Source organism: Palaemon carinicauda, chromosome 15 (assembly GCF_036898095.1).
Source record: "Palaemon carinicauda isolate YSFRI2023 chromosome 15, ASM3689809v2, whole genome shotgun sequence".
In the NCBI taxonomy this organism is placed as follows: Eukaryota; Metazoa; Arthropoda; class Malacostraca; order Decapoda; family Palaemonidae; genus Palaemon; species Palaemon carinicauda.
Genome location: NC_090739.1, coordinates 3,283,300 through 3,307,135, shown reverse-complemented (window position 1 = coordinate 3,307,135; position 23,836 = coordinate 3,283,300). Strand labels below are relative to the sequence as shown.

General features: G+C 40.1%; 1 protein-coding gene across 2 annotated transcripts; it reads right to left on the bottom strand.

The window, feature by feature from the left end:
• Nucleotides 1–201: 201 nt before the first annotated feature.
• Nucleotides 202–19,282, bottom strand: LOC137654442 (coiled-coil domain-containing protein 97-like). Of its 2 annotated transcripts, none has more exons than XM_068388064.1 (6): nt 19,112–19,267; nt 15,946–16,243; nt 5,353–5,469; nt 3,571–3,765; nt 3,038–3,280; nt 202–796 (listed from the first exon to the last, which is right to left on the bottom strand). In XM_068388064.1, exons 2-6 carry the CDS (start codon nt 16,236–16,238, stop codon nt 709–711), a joined length of 936 nt encoding a protein of 311 aa, XP_068244165.1. In that variant the 5' UTR covers nt 16,239–16,243; nt 19,112–19,267; the 3' UTR covers nt 202–708. The 2 variants fall into 2 exon arrangements, with proteins under 2 accessions (XP_068244165.1, XP_068244166.1); XM_068388065.1 differs by having other exon boundaries at nt 638–796; nt 19,154–19,282.
• Between the last annotated feature and the right edge of the window lie 4,554 nt (nt 19,283–23,836).

Here is a 23,836-nt window from a genome sequence, read left to right as displayed (position 1 = left end):
TTACTTTGACAGACAAATATGTGTACATTACTAAAGTTGTAATTGTTTTCATTCAATGCAAAAGTTTGCCTTGGATTGATCCATGCTCCTTGAAGACAAATTATGACTTCATTCTAAGCTTCTTCAAATGATTGATGGACCTTGATACTTCAAAAAAAAATTCTTAAATCTGTGGAACAAAAGGAGAGGATAATTTACCAATCAACTTTGAAAATGTATATTTAATTAAAAATATGGATTTTTCTTATCAAATATGATAGTTCACAAAGAAAAGTGTACATGAAATACAGTTATAGGTCAAGAAAAATGTACATGAAATTACAGTTAACCATTATTGATAGCCTTATGCAAATATATGTAACCAGAGCACAAAAATTCTGATAAAATATCAGATCATAAAAATAGAGGGTTGTATTTAAACTCCTTTACATAATATTTCCATAAAGTATTGCTAATAATTAATTACTAGTCACAAAGACATTCTTTTGAATACAGAATACTTTAGCAAAATCAAAATACAGTAACTATATAGTATATAGCTTAAATATTACCGATAAATGTCCTCATGAAATGTTTCAATTATTTGTACGAAAATTTATCAGGCATTTTCTCACCTTAATCTAACAGTTCCCTTCCAGAAATTGTTGCCCACATCACAAAGTAGAATTAATTTCTATTTTGTATTTTTCGCTGAAGGACTGTTACTCATCAATCGTCATCTACATCAAAGTATCGTTCTTCTTCATCTCTGGCACGAATATCTAGAAGATCATAGGCATCACTAGTGTCAATTTTTCTGAAACATAAAAGATATAATTAAAGAAAATACAAATTTAATTTACTGATGCCAACCCAAGCAGTAATTACTCTTGATAGTGAAAAGTAGTCTCCCATTATTACAATAAATACAGAAAATTAAGGTACAGAATTTAAATTTATCAAAATAAAGTATGCAAATGCAAAAACAATGGTGTTATTAAATAATTTAAGTCAAACATTATGATAAGATTTAAAATGCAAACATAACTTCACTTAATTCCAATTATCACATGAAAGATCGACACAGTAAGATATAGGGAGCAGAGACTACTGTAGCTTCAATCATCAACGAGGTGGTCTTATTAAACTCATAAAAAATGTTAACTCTAAATTACTTTAACAAGGCCAACAAGCTATATTTCTAATATGACACAGAGCTTGCAGTAAGAGTTAGTCTTCAAATAAAGGGAGGAAACTTGGAAAAAACACTATACGTAAATTGGACAGTATATACACTAAGAAAAAATACTAATAGAAAGAATGTAAAGTATTACTGCTTCTATGCACTTTACACAGCACGCTAAGCAAGCATTATCTTACAATTGGAGCAAATTACAAAAACTAATGCAACTCTGTTGGATTCCCAAAAAGAGGAACCAAATAGATATATAAATATCAATGGAACAATAAACTGGGTACAGAATTTACACAAATATATACAGAGACTAACATTCCTGTATATTCCTCAGTAACTGAAACTTATCACCTCAATACTCTCACTGTCCTATAGAATGTATTACAAAAGTGGTCTCGTATTCTTTTTCATTATTAACAAATCAATAATAGTCTACTTCAAGTGTCCAATAGTAATTTAACTAAGAGATGGAACTAAAAATATTATCCTTCGATTACCTTTGTAATTCATTTCGGTAGAAGAATCCTCTCAATTCCAGTTAGAATTATTTCTATCAAGCTTAATTTGTGGAGATATGGATTGTTACCTAGAATACATGCTGAATACTATCTAAAACAACTTTATGCTTTCTTACATGACATACTACTGCTCTTAAGAATCACAGCTTATTTAAATCTGAGCTTGATGATGGAGTCTACATTCTACCTGGGCTCACAAATACATTTTAAAGCCAACCTTTATTTTTTGCTCTATCAATTATATTGGGGATGTGACATCCTACACAAGAATGATGCTAGACTTAGAATAACCAAAAGCTGCAAATATGATAGAAAAACTTCAATCAAATGATAATACCAACAGAAATTAATGACACAAAAATAGCTGCAATACCCGAGGATGCTGATGTTCAACAAAACCAAGTTTGAGCTGCAGTTCTGAAGCTCTTGATAGTTATGTGTTGGTGAGCAGATATGTTGAAACAAAGCTTGTCCCTGGAGCAGCAGCAGCAGACAATCATCATTCTTGGATTCACACTGCCTTGTATAGGCGTGTGTCATTAACCTGCTTAATGTCTTTGGATATTCAGGACCACCTAGATTGATTGGTTCTACCCCTCCGAAATGGATTGCTTAAGATGATATTCCCATTAAGATTGGCTTTGGTGGAGTCTATTGCAAAATCTAAGGAACCACGCTGTCGAACTTCACAACATGTTCTACTAGAAGTGAAAATAATATTGAATGACTACACAAACTGTATTTTCTGGCATGCCTAACATAACACCAGCCATATGTAACATGTCTTTGCAGAAAGAATGTAGCTACAGTACTTAAAATGCCCTATATTTCAAAGATTTTCTGCAACTCATATGTCACCAAACATAAAGAGGTAGTGTAAGTTGCAGTTAATCGCCGCCTTTGCCAGCCATTCCAGTATGGGAAACTGTCAGACATAGGTATCTAGTGTGATATGGAAAAGTGTCCCACTGGAGTTTCAAGAAAAAAACAATGAGTTTGTATAACAACAATAAGGAGCAGGAAATTAATTATTAACTTGACCCTGTAAATAAGTTTGTGACCATGAATTCCTTCTAGGTAAAAATGATGGTAGCAGTATGTACAGTCGATGAAGGGACATAAGCATGCCTAAATTTAATCATTGCTAACTGTTTAAGCACTTCTGTACTATTCCCTCCCCTCTTAAATGACTTGCACAGCAGTGACTGATAATGATAAGGTCAAAGGCACCACAAAGTGTTGGTATACAATACCACTACTTGCTGAATATAAGCATATAGAGTACTGAATATACAGTAATAAATAAATAATGGTTTGTACTAAACAATAAGAAATAAAGACTTACCCATAGTCAAAGTCTGGGTCATTACCCTTCAAAAACCTATGATATAGCGAAGAGTAAAACTCTTCTCTTAAAAGCTGTTTCTTTCCTGTATCTATAGGTTCTTCCATTCTCTCATCTTCTTCCTCTTCTATTTCTTCATCCGAGTCTTCTTCTTCAAACATGTCATCTTCTGCCTCTTCCTGTTGCTTCTTAAGATATCTATCAGAACAATTATCAATGTGTTGTAAAAGAAGAGATGAAAACCTGAAATGTAATTAGAAGAATAAATTAAAAATACTGTAAGGCGAAAAAACAGCATTTGGTCCATAAAATTTCAGTATTTACAAATCCTTATAAATTATTAACCTGGCATGATCCATATTTTCATATTATTCCTTAATGCATGTTTAACGTTACTTTCAAATTAAATAAAATCACACTTTAATTTCAATGGTTGAAGTCTTAAACCCAAATACAATCTACCCAGAAAGATTAGGTATACAGGACCAATCATGGACAATTATAACCATCAAAAAGGTTTTTACATTAGCTACCTTCTGTCATTTCCATCATTTACAACATTTCTCCCATTTTCCTCCTGCGTCCTTTTTTCTTCCTCAGTCTGGTGGCGAGCAATTAAGTGATCGTACAGTAATGGATCCCGCCTTTCCATTTCTTTCTCACTAAAGTAAGTACCAGAACGTCTGAGTTCTTGCATTGCAGCGTACCGTCTATTTTTAACAATTACTCTGCAAACAAAAAACAAAAACAAACCTACAATTTGCAATAAGACTATGGAATGAACTTACATTTATCAACAAATAAGATATCTAATTTCATGAATTCTTACATGTTTGTGTAAAACAGAAGAAAATTGAATTTTGAATAGCTCCAATAAGCAAAAGAGTAACTCGGTAAAAGAAGATAATTCATCTTTCAAAAGCTTCCATGCCCCAATACTGTCTGTAGACTAGATGTATGTGTAAATCAAAAAGGATAAGGTGAGGAAACATTCAAGAAAAATTATCATCATTATTATTACCGACATTATCATTAGAATTATATTAGAATAAAATTAATAAGGCCACAGAGTCACACTGCTTCTCTCATGGTGTAACCAAAGAATTTGTCCTTTATAGCATCAAAAATTTAAGTTGGACAGCTAAGTAAGTCAACATCAAAGTGAATGAGTAAAAAAATAAAAGGGAGAATCCAGCGTGGAGTAAGGGATACTGTAAACATCATTATTAACAGTAATGCATACTTTAGCCAAATGACTGAATTAAAGACACCTAAACCCTCATAGGCCTGGTGTATAGAAGACGATAAAATATATTTTATTTCTAAATTCTATGAGCTCCATACCCTCTATTTCTACTTGTGCATAATTCTTATATCATAAACTACTCTAGTTTAACAAAAACACTAAATCACATTTCTTAGAATCATATTTCTTGGTGAAAGATGAGGTGAAAATTGGCGCAAGTTAAAAGAAATGTTTTACCAGTGAAAGACTAAGGAAATATGCAGCTGGAGATGAAGGAATGGTGTACAGAACTTCTATTACCATCTACAGTGTGCCATGCACAGTATAGTAGAATACAAATGATACACACTTAAAGATGGCTATTTAGGATAGTTTCACTTCTAAGCTTTTCATTTATCATTCCGAGAGATCACTGGCATCTGGTAAATGCGACTCCACTGAGATCTATGGTCATTGCTTTGGTTATTCCCTGTAGAGAATTATTATTATTATTATTACAAGCTAGGCTATAACCCTAGTTGGAAAAGCCAGATGCTATAAGCCTTACGGCTCCAACAGAGAAACATAGCCCAGTGAGGAAAAGAAGCAAGGAAATTAATAAACTACAAGAGAAGAATAAGAGAAGAATGAACAAAGAAAATAAAATATTTCAAGAACAGTAACAACATTAAATTACATCCTTCATTTATAAACTATAAAAACTTCAAAAAACAAGAGGAAGAGAAAAATGACAGAACAGCGTGCCCAAGTGTACTCCCAAGCAAGAGAACTCTATTCCAAGACAGTGGAAGGCCATTTTACAGAGGCTATGGCACTACCCAAGACCAGAGAACAATGGTTTGATTTTGGAGTGTATTTCAGCTGTGTGCCATATGGAAGTCATGACTACATCTTCATTCATCCCAATATGTTTTAGTAAAGTGATAGGTTTGAAATTTGTAAGAATATCAATCAAGAAAATTAATACAGACCTTAAGTTTAAATGTATATCGGCACCCTCCAAAAGCCATAACTACATTAAAAACTGTTTTACTTTAGCGTACAGTAATGGATTTAATTTAGACCTTACTTTGCTGTATGCTGGTTTAAATGTTTTAGTGACTCTGCAACATAGTGGTCAACCTCAGGGTCACCTTCAAACTTCAGGAAGTACGGAAAATGTTCGCGTTGAAGATGCTTCCCAAATCTGGAAAAAAAGTAAAATAAACTTGTTACAAACCTTCTTGCATAGATATACTGACATTTATATCTTACCCCAGAAGAGGTGTAGCATAAAGAAAAGATATAGGAGATATTACATTCCTCAAAACAAATTTAATAAATTAATTATTACACAAAGAAGAGTGTTAATGACATCACAAAAACACATTATGCATATATAACGACTGTTTATTATAAGAGAAAAAATTTGTTTATTTTGGCATATCGTGAGATTTCTTTCCAGTTTGGCTAAGTGTGACTTCACCTTGGTCTTGCACTTCTTATGTGTAATAAAACTAGTCAGGCACAATACAAAAATAACTTTGCATTTGTACGCAATTTGTAAGTGCTTGCAATCATGAAATGTTTTAAAGAACAATTAGTCTTTACTCATATTTACTAACAATGAGAAGCGATGAGATGCTTTTTTTCTTAGCCTACAGAACAATCTGTTTCATATAAAATCTAAAATTTTTTTTAGCATTACCTACCTTGTGATATTTTTCGACAATAAAGACCAAGAAGTTTCCCATAAACTTTCAATTTTGAAAGTATTTTTAAAAATAAAATGGCTAAGTGTAAATTAAATTTTCAATAGGAAAAACACTGGCATTGAAAAATGTTATTTTCATTAGTAAAATAAATTTTTGAATATACTTACCCGATGATCATGTAGCTGTCAACTCCGTTGCCCGACAGAAATCTAAGGTCGGGATACGCCAGCGATCGCTATACAGATGGGGGTGTACACAACAGCGCCATCTGTGAGCAGGTACTCAAGTACTTCTTGTCAACAAGAACTCAATTTTCTCCTCGGTCCACTGGTTCTCTATGGGGAGGAAGGGAGGGTCCTTAAATTCATGATCATCGGGTAAGTATATTCAAAAATTTATTTTACTAATGAAAATAACATTTTTCAATATTAATCTTACCCGATGATCATGTAGCTGATTCACACCCAGGGTGGTGGGTGGAGACCAGTATACATGTTAACATTAGAAGCTAAGTATCCCGTATTTCATTTTAGCAGTTATTCAAAATAACAAACATAAAATAAATAAGTACCTGGTAAGGAAGTCGACTTGAACTATTACTCTGCCTTTTTTAAGTACGTCTTCCTTACTGAGCCTAGCGGTCCTCTTAGGATGCTGAACGACTCCTAGGTGCTGAAGTATGAAGGGCTGCAACCCATACTAAAGGACCTCATCACAACCTCTAATCTAGGCGCTTCTCAAGAAAGAATTTGACCACCCGCCAAATCAACCAGGATGCGGAAGGCTTCTTAGCCTTCCGTACAACCCAAAAAACAACAATAAAAAGTATTTCAAGAGAAAGATTAAAAAAGGTTATGGGATTATGGGAATGTAGTGGCTGAGCCCTCACCTACTACTGCACTCGCTGCTACGAATGGTCCCAGGGTGTAGCAGTTCTCGTAAAGAGACTGGACATCTTTGAGATAGAATGATGCGAACACTGACTTGCTTCTCCAATAGGTTGCATCCATAACACTCTGCAGAGAACGGTTCTGTTTGAAGGCCACTGAAGTAGCGACAGCCCTAACTTCATGTGTCCTTACCTTCAGCAAAGCAAGGTCTTCTCCCTTCAGATGAGAATGTGCCTCTCTAATCAGAAGCCTGATGTAGTAAGAAACTGCGTTCTTGGACATCGGTAAAGCAGGCTTCTTGATAGAACACCATAAAGCTTCTGATCGTCCTCGTAATGGCTTTGTCCGTCTTAAATAGTACTTAAGAGCTCTTACTGGGCAAAGTACTCTCTCTAGTTCGTTCCCCACCAAGTTGGACAGGCTTGGGATCTCGAACGACTTGGGCCAAGGACGAGAAGGAAGCTCGTTTTTAGCCAAGAAACCGAGCTGCAAGGAACATGTAGCCGTTTCAGATGTAAAACCTACGTTCCTGCTGAAGGCGTGGATCTCACTGACTCTTTTAGCTGTTGCTAAGCAAACGAGGAAAAGAGTCTTTAATGTGAGATCCTTAAAAGAGGCTGATTGAAGCGGTTCGAATCTTGATGACATCAGGAACCTTAAAACCACGTCTAGGTTCCAGCCTGGTGTGGACAACCGACGTTCCTTTGAGGTCTCAAAAGACCTAAGGAGGTCCTGTAGATCTTTGTTGGAGGAAAGATCCAAGCCTCTGTGGCGGAAGACCGCTGCCAACATACTTCTGTAGCCCTTGATCGTAGGAGCTGAAAGGGATCTTACATTCCTTAGATGTAACAGAAAGTCAGCTATCTGTGTTACAGAGGTACTGGTTGAGGAAACTGCATTCGCCTTGCACCAGCTTCGGAAGACTTCCCATTTTGACTGATAGACTCTGAGAGTGGATGTCCTCCTTGCTCTGGCAATCGCTCTGGCTGCCTCCTTCGAAAAGCCTCTAGCTCTTGAGAGTCTTTCGATAGTCTGAAGGCAGTCAGACGAAGAGCGTGGAGGCTTGGGTGTACCTTCTTTACGTGAGGCTGACGCAGAAGGTCCACTCTTAGAGGAAGAGTCCTGGGAACGTCCACTAGCCATTGCAGTACCTCGGTGAACCACTCTCTCGCAGGCCAGAGGGGAGCAACCAATGTCAACCGTGTCCCTTCGTGAGAGGCGAACTTCTGAAGTACCCTGTTGACAATCTAGAACGGAGGGAACGCATACAGGTCTAGATGGGACCAATCCAGCAGAAAGGCATCCACGTGAACTGCTGCTGGGTCTGGAATCGGAGAACAATACATCGGGAGCCTCTTGGTCATCGAGGTAGCGAATAGATCTATGGTGGGCTGACCCCACAGGGCCCATAGTCTGCTGCAAACATTCTTGTGAAGGGTCCACTCTGTGGGGATGACCTGACCCTTCCGGCTGAGGCGATCTGCCATGACATTCATGTCGCCCTGAATGAACCTCGTTACCAGCGAAAGCTTTCGATCTTTTGACCAAATGAGGAGGTCCCTTGCGATCTCGAACAACTTCCTCGAATGAGTCCCTCCTTGCTTGGAGATGTAAGCCAAGGCTGTGGTGTTGTCGGAGTTCACCTCCACCACCTTGCTTAGCTGGAGGGACTTGAAGGTTATCAAGGCCAGATGAACTGCCAAAAGCTCCTTGCAGTTGATGTGAAGTGTCCTTTGCTCCTGATTCCACGTGCCCGAGCATTCCTGTCCGTCCAGTGTCGCACCCCAGCCCGTGTCCGATGCGTCCGAGAAGAGACGGTGGTCGGGGGTCTGAACAGCCAATGGTAGACCTTCCTTGAGAAGAATGCTGTTCTTCCACCACGTCAGTGTAGACCTCATCTCTTCGGAAACAGGCACTGAGACCGCCTCTAGCGTCATGTCCTTTCTCCAGTGAGCAGCTAGATGAAACTGAAGGGGGCGGAGGTGGAGTCTCCCTAACTCGATGAACTGGGCCAGCGATGAAAGTGTCCCTGTTAGACTCATCCACTGCCTGACAGAACATCGGTTCCTTCTCAGCATGCTCTGGATGCATTCTAGGGCTTGATTGATCCTTGGGGCCGACGGAAAAGCCCGAAAAGCTCGACTCTGAATCTCCATACCTAGATAGACAATGGTCTGGGATGGGACGAGTTGGGACTTCTCTATATTGACCAGGAGGCCCAATTCCTTGGTCAGATCCATAGTCCATCTGAGATTCTCCAGACAGCGACGACTTGACGGAGCTCTTAAAAGCCAGTCGTCAAAATAGAGGGAGGCTCTGATGTCTGCCAAGTGAAGGAATTTGGCAATATTCCTCATCAGTTTGGTAAACACAAGAGGTGCCGTGCTTAGGCCAAAGCACAGGGCTTGGAACTGGTACACAACCTTTCCAAAGACGAACCTTAGGAAAGGTTGGGAGTCTGGATGGATGGGGACGTGAAAGTACGCGTCTTTCAGGTCTAACGAGACCATCCAGTCCTCCTTCCTGACCGCTGCTAGGACCGACTTCGTCGTCTCCATCGTGAACGTCTGCTTGGTGACAAAAGCATTGAGAGCACTGACGTCCAGCACCGGTCTCCAACCTCCTGTCTTCTTCGCTACCAGGAAGAGACGGTTGTAGAAGCCCGGGGATTGATGGTCCCGGACTATGACTACCGCTCCCTTTTGTAGCAAGAGCGACACCTCTTGTTGCAACGCTAGCCTCTTGTCCTTCTCCTTGTAGTTGGGAGAGAGGTTGATGGGAGATGTTGCTAGAGGGGGACTGCGGCAGAACGGAATTCTGTACCCCTCCCTTAGCCACTTCACAGACTGAGCGTCTGCACCTCTGCTCTCCCAAGCTTGCCAGAAGAACTTGAGCCTGGCTCCCACTGCTGTCTGGAGAGGAAGGCAGTCAGATCCTGCCTTTTGCGGACTTGGAACCCTTCTTGGATTTGCCACGGTGACTGTCGGCACGGTTACCTCCTCTGCTGGAGGTTCTGCCACGAAAGGGCGGGATGAACCTAGTTGCTGGTGTGTCCACTGCTGCAGGACGGAAAGGTCTAGGCACGGAAGGTAAAGCTTTAGCCTTACGTGCGGAAGATGCCATCAGATCATGGGTATCCTTCTGGATCAGCGAGGCAGCCATCCCCTTGATCAGCTCCTCCGGAAACAGACACTTGGAGAGAGGAGCAAACAACAACTCCGACTTCTGGCAAGGAGTGATCCCAGACGACAAGAAGGAGCAAAGATGTTCTCTCTTCTTAAGCACTCCCGACGTGTACGAAGCCGCAAGTTCACCAGACCCATCCCGAATGGCTTTGTCCATGCAAGACATAATCAGCATGGCAGAGTCCTTATCCGAAGGGGAAGTCTTTCTGCTTAACGCTCCCAAACACCAATCGAGGAAGTTGAAGATCTCAAAAGCACGAAAGACTCCCTTCAACAGATGATCCATGTCAGAAAAGGACCAGCAAATCTTCGATCGTCTCATAGCCAGCCTGCGGGGAGAGTCAACCAGACTTGAGAAGTCGCCCTGGGCAGAGGCAGGAACTCCCAAGCCGGGTTCCTCTCCCGTGGCATACCAGACGCTAGATTTGGAAGAAAGCTTGGTAGGCGGAAAGATGAAAGCAGTCTTTCCCAGTTGCTTCTTGGACTGCAACCACTCTCCCATAACCCTCAAAGCTCTCTTGGATGAGCGTGCGAGGACAAGCTTGGTGAAGGCAGGAGCAGCAGACTGCATGCCCAGAGCAAACTCGGAGGGAGGAGAGCGAGGGGTTGCAGACACAAACTGTTCTGGATACAAGTCCCTGAACAAGGCAAGGACTTTACGAAAGTCTAAGGAGGGAGGCGTAGACTTGGGCCCTTCTAAGTCGGAGTGCGGTTCATCCAAATGTGCATCTTCGTCATCCGATACTCCATCATCCGAAAGCTGAGTAGGAAGTGGCAAAGGCGGAGCAGAAAGCTGAACGGCTGAATCCGGCAGCACGGGTGCATGCGTAGCTGCTGCGGATCCAACATCATGCCGCTGCTGGTCAGTCTGCGAGCTGGCAACAACAAAAGCAGTGTGCTGGTGCGTGGGAGGGACTGCCGTGGGTTGCGGAGCAAGCCGTATGGGATGCGGAGCATGCCGCATGGGTTGCGGAGCATGCCGCATAGTGTCAGAACACGGCAGCTCTACAGCACCTTCCCACTGCTGATGCGGTAGCTCACGCATGTCAACGGATGGTGCAGCAAGAACATGCGTCTGGCAGGGTGGACTGCGCATCGGTGGTGGAGCTCTCACAGGTGGAGTGTGGGAGCAGGCAGCCGCAGTATCTGCTGAGCGCACAACCGCAGCAGGTTGTAGGTTAACAGGGGCAGTGTCAACCTTCTCAGCATGATACTCTTGCATGAACGCAGCAAGCTGAGACTGCATAGTCTGCAGCATGGACCACTTAGGGTCTACCGTGGTTGGAGCAGCAACAGACGGAGCAGTAGCCTGTTGTGGAACCACTCTACCTCTCTTGGGAGGTGTGCAGTCTTCGGAAGACTGCGGCGAGTCCGAACTGACCCAATGGCTACACCTGGGCCGTTGGACTCGCTCGGAAGGGACCTTACGCTTGAGAGGTCGTGAGACCTTGGTCCATCGTTTCCTCCTTGAAACTTCTTCCACAGACGAGGGATGATAGGGCTCATTCGTCTGTATGTGGATGGGACGATCTCTGACAGAAACGTCCGCAACCACTGAGGGTACATCCGTACGCTGATCAAGGCCTGCCGAACCCTTTGGTCCTTCGACATTGCTTCTCCCCTGGGCTTGGGAGCTTGCAAGAGGTCCCGGACTGGGAGGACGACTGGCACGAACAGATGTACCCTCATGCGCAACACTGACACTGACACTTTTCACCTCACTTGCACTAACACTTCCCACTGCACTTTTCGCTTTCAGCTCTTTGACATCTGCCAAAAGCTGATTACGGTCATTAGCCAATGACTCCACTCTGTCACCAAGAGCCTGAATGGCACGCATCATATCCGCCATGGATGGCTGAGCACTAGTAGCAGGGTCGGGAGTCACCACTACAGGGGAAGGAAAAGGTTGAGGGGCATGGGGAGAGGAAAAATCAACAGAGCGAGAAGAACTCCTCCTGATCCTATCCTTCTCTAGCCTACGTGCATTTTTAAGGAATTCGTTAAAATCGAATTCCGAAAGCCCAGCGCATTCCTCACACCGATCTTCCAATTGACAGGATTTACCCCTACAATTGGAACAAACGGTGTGAGGATCTATGGAGGCCTTCGGAAGACGCCTAGTACAAGCCCTAACACTACACTGCCTGTACTTAGGGACTTGAGACTGGTCAGACATCTTGAATTGTAGAAATAGTCAAGGGGGGATTCCAAAAACTAGCAAAGTTCGTTAACAATTAATCCAAATTAAATCCAAAAGCTTGCTAAGCTAATGATAAAGCTTCCTGAATAGCGAAGGCTAAAATCTAGAGCGAATACATCACCAAAATCGTTCGTGAGAAACAACTCCAGAATCAACAGCGTATCCAAGTAGGTCTTGCCGGTGGCACGACAGAGGAAAAATTGAGTTCTTGTTGACAAGAAGTACTTGAGTACCTGCTCACAGATGGCGCTGTTGTGTACACCCCCACCTGTATAGCGATCGCTGGCGTATCCCGACCTTAGATTTCTGTCGGGCAACGGAGTTGACAGCTACATGATCATCGGGTAAGATTAATATTGAAAAAGTTTTGTACAATATCACCAGGTAATTTCATTTTCATAAGGTTTAGCAACGGATACCCAGGAAATCTATGCTTAAAAGTCCTTGACACGGCTCCCAACCAACATCTACTAAGAATAATGGAGGCCCTGAACATCCAGAAACACGACTCATTACTAAATCGATGAGAGAGATACCTTCCCTCCCATCCATAACTATCTATTTATTCACGACACTCCTAAGCACACCACAGGAAGTTCAGCCCAATGAGCCAACCCAAACAGTGGATACAGCAACTGACCACAGTTACTAACTACCCAGTTGCCCAAAAAAGAGGATTGCCAGGCCAAGATACTCGCCAACCACAGCAAAAATAATTAATAATTCCACAATTAACCCTACTTTTTCCACCTCCATATTTTTCCACTCTCAATTTTGAGACCAGGTACATGCTAGCAGTGAATGGGTAAGTGAGGAAGTGTCCAAAACATTCTCAATAGTGATAAAAAACTCTACTCTGAAACGTATCTTCATAAAATTAATACTAGAAACTAAGATACAACCTACCCCTAGAAAGAAATAATCCTATGGAAAATCAGTATCTTTTCATAAATTTTATTTTCCTAGCCATACAGACACAAGTCTTTTAAATAAGATTATGTCTCCAGTGTGAGCTGGAAAAAGTGTAGAACTATTAACAAGGTAGATATAGTAGTTAGCAGGAGGAAAATTTGGAAAAGTCATCCGCCCGCCTGTCTGTATAACATAACGTCTGACCTTTGGTCCAAGGACTGAAAGGGGTAGCTGAGGAGAGAAGTATACTGTAATTTAAAAGAACTCAGGTTTCTAAAGCTGAGAAAAATTTTAATTACGGTAATTGAAAACTTGGAATTTATTCCTAGATGAATACAATGCTTTCATCCCTTAAATAGGAAACGCACCCTTAAGTGGGAGGCAGAACCAATTTTTTTCCATGGACTTGTCATCCTTTACGGTCCCAAATGGGAGCAAGGAAAGTGACTCCAATAATTTCCTAACAGCCACACACAAGAATGTACAGTAGAAGCTATAAGGGTCTCAGCCAGTACTGACTTTGGAGAGGTCAATACTAGGTCAAGAAACACCTATCTCTCTATTAGGGAGATAGCCTCGGAAGTGTTTGAACCAGACATCAAAAGGAATGTAAATAGAAGACACCGACCCATCCTCTCCCTTGTAAGGAGGTTGGAAGAGTCGCTTCTAAGCAGAATGCAGTCTGCTAGAAAAGTGCTCTGTTGCATAACTGACCATCATGTAACAGTCGTGGTTACTTCATACTCTCAATAAGGGACAGTCATTCCACCTTTCCTCAAGATTTATCATAACATGTTCCCTTAGATGAGATGTATACTGTACTCTCCTTTGTGGTTCCTTCATGTCCTACTAGTGCTAAAGGTTATGACATTCAGTATGAGGGATGTAGAATCCTGCAACGTAGCACAGCTGGGCCCTCATGGGCATCAGGTATCAAGTCAAATATTTGTAGGAGGGAGAGGCTCCTTTAGGTAGAACATCTTGACCTGGAAGGCTCCAGAATTCCCCTCCCTCCAAAGTTAACATGAGAGAGCCTGCAAAACTCCTACTTCTTGCTAAAGCAGAGAAGAGAGACAGTCTTGAGGGAAAGACCTTCAGGTGGCAGAAGATGAGTGTGCGGTAGCCATGAGGAACTGGACTATCCAACCCTAGGACTAGAGCTCCATGGGAAGAAAGATTGCTCGAAGCTTCATTCATAGATTGTCTCCCTCAGATCCTATTTGAGAGCTAGCTAACAGGACACCACTATGTCAGAAGAATTGCCATACCGTACCTGGCTTACGGTCCAGCCGACAGAGTTCTTTGAAACGAGTAACCGGGTGAGCTCTATCAGTCCATCCTGGAGGTGGCGGGTGGCTTTTGGGCCAGCATTTACCTACCCATTCCTTGGCTAGTCAGCTGGTAGGTGATAAGCGAGAGACCACTCACCTGTAACCGGTGCCATAGCAGTACCTGTAACACCAAACTCACGGTCGGCTTGATGCAAAGAAATCCTTAGCATCAGTGAAGGACTGCTGACCTGCAACCGGTGCCACAGCAGTAGTTGTCACGCCATGCTCATAATCACTTGACGAATCCTCAAAGGTTGAGACCCTTTACTCCCTCTTAATGGAGGAAAGTGACTCTCTAAGGGCAAGGATGCTCCTATTCATGGCATAAAAAGGGAAGGTGTGTGAGATGTCTCACCTTCGCCTGGTTATGGAATCAGTGTTGGGTCCTCGCCAGGACAATACACTGGTATCCAAGGAGAAAACCGTGATATACGACTCGCAATCATTCGACCAACCACAAATGTACCAGTGAAAGGATGAGAGCTGATAATCCCTCCAGAAGAGGGAAGGGAGCTTCCTTAGGGCCATGGCATCCCTCCTATGTCATGATGGGAATTATGAAAGTAGAAGCGATGTTCACCCTCACCTGGGATATGGATTCACCTGACTGAACCTCATTGTAATGGTCACTCTCTTCCGAAAGAGGAAAGTGTGCTCTAGAAATCCGAAGAGACTTTTTGCGAAAGTACTTTTGCGTGACTACAACTGCTTCTTCTTCCTTCTGGGAAATTTCTGAAGAAGAAAAAGTAGAAGGAGGAGTTAGAAGAGGAGGAAGAGAGAGCAAGCTAGCTTTTCTGTAAAAGACAAGTAAGACAGTGCAAACTGATAGCAAAGTTGGAAAGATAGCCAAGAAATACTGCCCTTAATAAACTTGCGATAAGCATACCATATGAAATGCAATGAATTATATACAAAACTCAATAAAATAACCCTCAATACAGAGAAATGAATGCCATAAAGAAATAGAAAATAGAGCAAAATAACTGCAAAGCATAGTACGTAAATATAATACTGTACGGTATAGCCAACTTAAACAACTTTGATGGAAGTGACAGAAATTGGACACCGCATTGCATGAATTGTACAGTATTGCAAATAATTGCTTTCTTATCATGTAGTAATAATTGTGGAGTGGATTATTAATCAAATGATTCATCTCTACTGTATACCAATTGGGTCTAGGATATGCTATGTTGTGAGCAATTGCATGGCAAAGACACACAACCATTACAGATTAATTGCAAGGACTATGACTATATCTCATAGACAGTATTCTAAATTCTCCACTTCATTCTAAACCTATCAAGATAATTTATAGAATCGAATCGTAATTTGTTTGTAAATTGTAAATATACTGAAAGGCAAGCATGTATAACCCGTACTATATAATATACAATTAGTCTGTATCAGAGAAAGCAAGAAACTAAAATAAGTGGAAAACCAATACCTGAATAAAAAATTTCCTGGCTTTTCTAAGAGCTCCTCTGCTAGTTTCTTCCTTTCTTGAAATGTTAGGTCAGGCTCATACCGCTGTTGGCTTTTCAGTACCAGAGAACTTGATGCAATGTGATGGATTATGCGATCTTTCAGTGGAAGAGAGAGTACTTCATCATCAACATCATCAATGGATTCTGGAGAAATGTCTACTTGTGCATTTTGTTCAGTTTGTTGGGGCTCGACCATATCCTTTTCACAGCTACCATTCTCCTTCTGCTCTGAATCTTCAAATTCACCCCACATTTTACCTAGAAAATAAAGGGAAATAAGTTTACTAACCTTACTTCAAAAAACCATAATGAATACAGTACATATCATATTACAATGCCATTATTATCATCATCATCACTACTTGCTAAGCTACAACCCTAGTCAGGAAAGCAGGATGCTACAAGCCCAAAGGCTCCAACAGGGAAAATAGCCCCATGAGGAAAGGAAATAAGGAAATACAGAAACTACAAGAGAAGTAATTAACAATTAAAATTAAATATCTTAAGAACAATAACAATTAAAATAGATCTTTCAAATATAAACTATAAAAACTTGAAAAAAAAAAAAACATGAAGAGAAATAAGATAAAATAGTGCGTCCGAGTGTACCCTCAAACAAGAGAACTCTACCCCAAGACAGTGGAAGACCATGGTACAGAGACTGTGGCACTATCCAAGACTAAGAGAACAATGATTTGATTTTGGAGTGTCCTTCTCCTAGAGGACCTGCTTACCATAGCTAGTGTGTCTCTTCTACCCTTACCAAGAGGAAAGTAGCCACTGAAAAAATACAGTACACTAGTTAACCCCTTGAGTGAAGAAGAATTATTTCCTTCACACTAAAGAGTTTGAAGCCTAGCTCTAACTAAAAAAGAACCTGGCCTTGATTGGCTTAAAAGCTTAAGGTATACAGTACTTGTTAAAAAAGAAAGATAGAATCTCTAGTAAAATCATAATGTAACCCACATCAAGATATCAATCCTAACCTAACCCCATCCTAAGAACCAGGGAATTTTCACAGTAGGCTAATGCTTTAAAACTGGAGTTTGCTTTGGTATCAGAATTAAATTTGACTCTACCTCAAAATTCAACCAATCAACACAACTCTAAAGCAAAATTATTGATGGTATTGGCCAGATTCGTTGTCAGAGGCACCAAAAAACCTTGTAAGAGTTAAAGTAGAAGGCTAAAAAGTGAGGGCAACTAGGAGCACAGTAATGTCAATTCCCATTAGATTCCAGAAAATATACACAAAAAGTATTTCCTCTATATAGCTTGTTCAGATGACAAGTGGTGCTCTATGATATATATTGCATTGGTGGACGGATTTACTCCTATAGCAAACACAACTACTGCAAGGACTTACCAAGGGGAATCACTTCACCACATTGGTGAACTGTTTAGTTAATTATCGTTTAAAAAAGAAAAGGTTTGCTTTACCATAAGGAAAAGTTGGTTTTTACAAGGAAAGGTTTCCCTGTCCGTAACTACAACAATACCCAGGCGTTTTTTTATTAGAAAAGCTTATCCCGTCCGTAACTATATTAAAACCGGAAAGGTAAGGTTAGGTGATGTTCCATACACAGAGAAGGTCCTGTCCATCATTATACAAAAGGAGTGGGAGCCTTTGTATATCAGCGGCCAGTTTCTCCCATGTGGATGAAAAACGGACATCAACTAACCTAAGCTTTCCCCTCTAACCTAACCTACAATCCATGTCCTTACCTACTTAACTAATGGGGCGGGGGACTAGCGGCCCCCCTTACAATGCCGTATTCTAAGTTAGCTGTACTCAAACATACAGGTGGGCGCTATCATACATACACCCCAAAGCAGTCTACTTTTAAGTTACGATGGATTAGGTTAGAATGGCTTTGTTTTCCTTACCAATAACACCCAAAGGTTTCCCATCTCTAAGCCTCCTCATTTCTGACAAAATTACAAGTCGAAACCGTTGGTGATGCAAAAATAATTTCCAGGAAAGTTTGTATGGAAGAAATTATCGGGGTGTACGTATGATAGCGGCTACCTGTATGTATGATGACGGCTGATTAAGAATACGGCAGTGTAAGGGAGTAACGCTCACACGTTAGATAAGGAGGTAAGGACACGGCTTGTAGGTTAGGTTGGGAGAGGGGGAAGTTTAGGCTAGTTGGTGTCCATATTTTACACTCGCTGGAGGAACTGGCCGCTGATATACAAAGGCTCCGAAATCATCTTAGCAGAGAAAGGTTGTGGGGTTGTATGTAGGATAGCTGCCACCTGTATGTATTATTATGGCTAACTTAGAATACGGCAGTGTAAGGGAGGGTCGCAGGGGGGCTAACGGTTAGGTATGTAGGTAAGAACACAGCTTGTAGGTTAGGTTAAGGGGGGGAAAGTTTAGGTGCATGAGGAACTGGCCGCTGATATACAAAGGCTCCAGATTGAGTACTAGTATTTAAAATAAATGAATATATTAACGAGCGGTGCACGGGTAAATATATACATTTAAAAAAAACCTATTTCACCATGTTTACTAAAGGTGTACGAATCGAAATACAACTCTTGAAGCCGTTATATATCAACGACCTAAACTTTCCCCCCAACCTAACCTAAAAGTCATGTCCTTACCTACTTACTTAACGCCCCTTGCAACCCAACTTACACTGCCGTATTCTTAGTTATCCATAATGATACATATAGGTGGCCTCTATCATACACATACCCCTTCATTTATTTTAAACAGAACATAACCTGGAGCCTTTGTATATCAGCGGCCAGTTCCTCATGCACCTAAACTTTCCCCCCTAACCTAACCTACAAGCCGTGTCCTTACCTACATACCTAATCGTTAGCCCCCCTGCGACCCCCCTTACACTGCCGTATTCTAAGTTAGCCATAATAATACATACAGATGTCAGCTATCCTACATACAACCCCACAACCTTTCTCTGCTAAGATCAACCTAACCTAAAAGTCGTGTCCTTACCTACTTACTTAAAGCCCCTTGCAACCCAACTTACACTGCCGTATTCTAAGTTACCCATAATGATACATACAGGTGGCCGCTATCATACATATACCTATAACTCTTTTCTTGGGCTTAGTCTAACTTACACTTTTCTGAGACACCTTTTAACTTACATGAATTTCGATCTTAATAGTCGTCTAATTTATTATATTCACCATTTACACTGTAGTCGATAAATAGCACGTAGATTTGAGCACAAGAACGGATAGGTCCGTAGCAACCAGCAGAAGTTAAGTAAGTTGAGGACGTATTTTGTTTTCATACGAAGGTAAACATTTTCTTCTTCTTAATTGATCAAGGAGGAGGAAGTGTATGACAATACATTTTCGTCAATTTTATTATTCAGAGCAAGGACAAACTCATTGGCCTTGAATATAAGAAACAGACACCAAGATGGAAATATAAACTGTGTATTATGTGATGTAGAAGAAAATGCTAACCACTTTATGTTATATTGTCCACAGTTTAGTGATATAAGAATAAAAGCAATTGAGCTTCAACAACCATACGAAAAAGATAGTGCACAAACAGTTGTAAAATTCCTTTTTTGTGAAGAGAATATTGAAAATAAGAAAAGTATACTACAACAAATGTGGATGAAAAGAGAAAAACTAGTGAAAATAAGGAACACACAAAACTAAAAGACACAGAGGCGCCGTTGCAAAGGCTATGCCTCACCCCAGAACCTGAACCTGAACCTGAATTTTGGCCATGAAGAAAAATCGTTTTAACACTTTCAACAGGGCCATGAAAAAAGAAATTAAGAAAAGAATTATGGAAAGAATAGAAGAAACTACTGAAGAATAGTATGAAGTGGTGAAAAATTTAAGATTTATAGAAGAAAATTACCCATAGCCTAATATCAGAGAAATGGATCTGGATAAGGCATCCCTTGTAATGAAGACAAGATTAAATATGCTCAATTTAAATGCAAATTTCAGGGAAAATTTGCATATAATTTGTGAGACTTTTGCAAAGATGAAGAAGATACTACCGAACATCTATTTTCATACCCAAAATTAGGACATTTAATGAAATGGGTTTGAAAGATTTTAAAAAGTCCAAACTGACCACAATAGGTTTCCAAAACTGATGATAGCAAGGTGTTATCCTAGCTGATTTCAAGGTAGAATGGTATAAAAGTAAAGATTGGGAGTTTCATTGTTAAAAGATTTATGGTACAGGTTAAATAAGCTTAATTGCAATAATTAAGAATAAGCATAGAAGCTTTGCCCCTATCTATAATATAATAGAGTGGGCAATAAAGAACGAGGTGCTGTGAATGTTTTATTCGCAGAGATTGTATTTTTTATTGATTAGCTGTTTATTTCTGGAATAATAAAGTAACTTATGAGCGTGACGAATAAACGCCATGGTAATCAAAGGAAAAACAACCTTATGTGCTTTATGCAAGACACTTTAGCATATGACACATTGTTGATTTGTTAATTTTATTTGATAATTGAAAAAAAAAACATCGGACCACATTCAATATGCACACAGCTTTACTCTCACTACAAGCAACAAGATTTATGCCTGAACATTAAGTGAAAAATTAGAAATCCTAAACATGGAAAGTGATTATGTGTCAACATCCAAGTATACGAAACCTGTGACCGTTAACATACAAGTAATGATTTTATAAAAGATATACATCTTTGGGCTTTTGCTACATATATCTACATTAATAGTATAGAGTTAATCTCATTGCAACATATATAATTTCATAGTGGGAAACCAATTAACAACTTAATATTCATGTCTCCCCTCGCTCAGTCTGCATAGGCCTACAACTAACTGGAATGTGATGTTTTGTATCGATAGTAGAATGTGGGTATTTTCACTTTCCGCACATTATAAGGTTTATAATGGTATGAAACTACTTGTCCTATTGGTTATCGCATAGATAAAACTTCAGTATAGATGGTTTACGTCTAACAACTATTTGAAATTAAAATGACACTTAGTAGAGACCATGCCACAGCCTTGTTTTTCTTTTAACTCCACTACGTACTTGTACTTCTATGTATTTTCTTAAAAATGTAATGGATTTGTCCTTGGGCCATACCCCACGTGTCCACCAAGTTTCGTTGAAATTGAAACAGTAGTTTTTGCGTATGTTCAAAAACATACAAACGAGAAAAGCCCTATGAGAGTGCATGCTTGTTTCTCCAAACTAGTTTATCTTAGAATCAATTCAGTCAACCTTTTGTTCTACCTTGACCTTTGACCTGACTTTCAAAATTGAATCACGTCTACGTCTCAACGTACAAGTTGATTCCTGAAAGTTATTTTATTCTATGAGTATAATTATGGCCAGGTAGTTGTTCACAAATAAACAAACAGACAAACAGGGGCAAAAACAACCTCCTCCCTACTTCGTTGGCGGAGGTAATAAACTAACAACAGTCGCCATTTTCTTAACACTGCAATTATTTTCAAGGTACTACTGGGTAATTTTATTGTAATTTATCCAAAATGTTAGCTTGGTCAAAAATCGGTGCAGCAGTTTCCATATAAAGTTGCTCACAAACAAATAAATTAAGAAATCAACAATTTTTGTAAGTTCTGGATATATTCCAGAATTCAGAGAACTTATTTTTTTTTTTCAAGTAGGCCTATAATAAATCAGCTTCCTTTTCCAAACAAACACTACCATGATAGCGTTTGCAGCCATTGCTTATCAGTAGCTAAACATTTCTGACAAGGGCAGGGGTGACAGCTGAAGCCTATGGCGTAGATGACAGAGGCCACTAAAGAAGGATAATGAAATACAATCCTCTCTTTTTTAACACGCCATCCAAATAGGAAACGGTCGAGTGCGGATGACTATAAAATGCAGAATGTCCAATTGAAGGTTGTCTGCTATAGGAAGCTTTTAAATATGCGTATTAAAGCTACAAAAATGTGTAGGTAGGTGTAGGAGGAGGTGTTGGGTGTACCATAGGAAGGAGTGGGGTTGTATACAAGGGAAATGCAATGGGATATGACCACAAAACAGATCGGGAAACGAGAGGATGGACTAGAAAGAAAGTTCCTATCTCGCCCGTCCGGATGCAGACAGTTATTATGTCACTCTGCTATGTTGGCCCACTTCAGGGTCTCAATTCTGCTCTTCCAATGCCAAGGTCTGGCTCAGGGTCAAGGATAAATTAAATTGTTTTTTGCAGGATTTTAACGCTGTTGATTTAGCTCTGTTCCTCTCTTGAATATTTGTTTTTTCAACTCTTCTTTAGTTACTACTACTACTAATAATAATAATAATAGGGAAGTGGGGAACATGGGGAAAGGAAGAGTACCCCTGGATACAACCCAGTTTATAGCTCAAAGGCAGGCACTCGGGATGGGAAAGATCAAGGAAACAGGGTGAAAGAGAAGTACAGGAGAAGAACAAAAGAGAGGGGCAGACCCTCCTGCGATATTAGGGAATTGGTATTATTATTATTGTATTTCAGTTACTACTATCTGTAGCTATTGTTCCTCTCTCTCTCTCTCTCTCTCTCTCTCTCTCTCTCTCTCTCTCTCTCTCTCTCTCTCTCTCTCTCTCTCGTATAAGTCAATGGTTTTATAACTTGCTTAATTTGAACTGTTAAGTTTTTTAATATATAATAATAATAATAATAATAATAATAATAATAATAATAATAATAATAATAATGTTTAGCATTGTTTACGATTATCAAAAGAACAAAGCAGTTTCAATTTGTCACTAAAGTTAGAATCTTAAATCCAGTACCTTTTCTTCGACCCAGCTGGACTTGCAAGATCTTTGAATTTTTCTCCTGAAGACTACCAAACCTTTTTGGCCAGGCAATGGATATTAGATACTACAAAGGAGAAAAAAAATCCGATAAAATAACCCATCTGCTTCAAACCAAAATCAGTTACACTTTTAAAAATTCTGGATTAAACCAACAAACTTATGTGTAAACCTTCGAGCTGGAGATTCTACAATCTTTTGGATGCCATGTTTTTTTTTAAAAAAGAATGGTTTACGATATGGTTTATTAAATATAAAAACTCTTCCTTTTTAACGTTCAACTGGTGTATCTACACTTCTACAGTATCTACACACACTCTACATTAGCCTACCGACTGGTGTATATACCTTTCTACAGTATCTACACACTTCCTACATTAGCCTACCGACTGGTGTATCTACACTTCTACGGTATCTACACACTCCCTACATTAGCCTACCGACTGGTGTATCTACACTTCTACAGTATCTACACACTTCCTACATTAGCCTACCGACTGGTGTATCTATACTTCTACGGTATCTTCTACATTCAGACGCGACGGGTGCTTCTACCCTCACTGCCATATTATTACTGATCAAATTTGACAAACCAATTACTGAATTGGGCCTTCTTTTCCTTTTCCATTATTGTATCAATACCAGAGTTCTCTCCTCGGGCATATATTGTATGTGTGGGCTACAGTAAGTTAAATATTTTCACACTTAACGTATCTGTCTTTTGTGAGAATTTCACGGCGCCAGTTAATGTCGTTCAGTAAATATTTCCTAATGAACATCAGCAGTCTTTCTCGGTCCCCAACTACTACTACTACTACTACTACTACTACTACTACTACTACTACTACTACTACTACTACTACTACTGTATAACCTTCAGCGTGGACGGCCTCATCATTGTGGCCAAGAATAAACTGGATAAAGACAATGCATATCTTCCGTGAAATATGTGTTACATGTTGTACAGGTAAAAGCTGTCACGTGTTGTACAGGTAAAAGCTGTCACGTGTTATACAGGTAAAAACTGTCACGTATTATAGATAAAATCTGTCACGTGTTGTACAGGTAAAAACTGTCA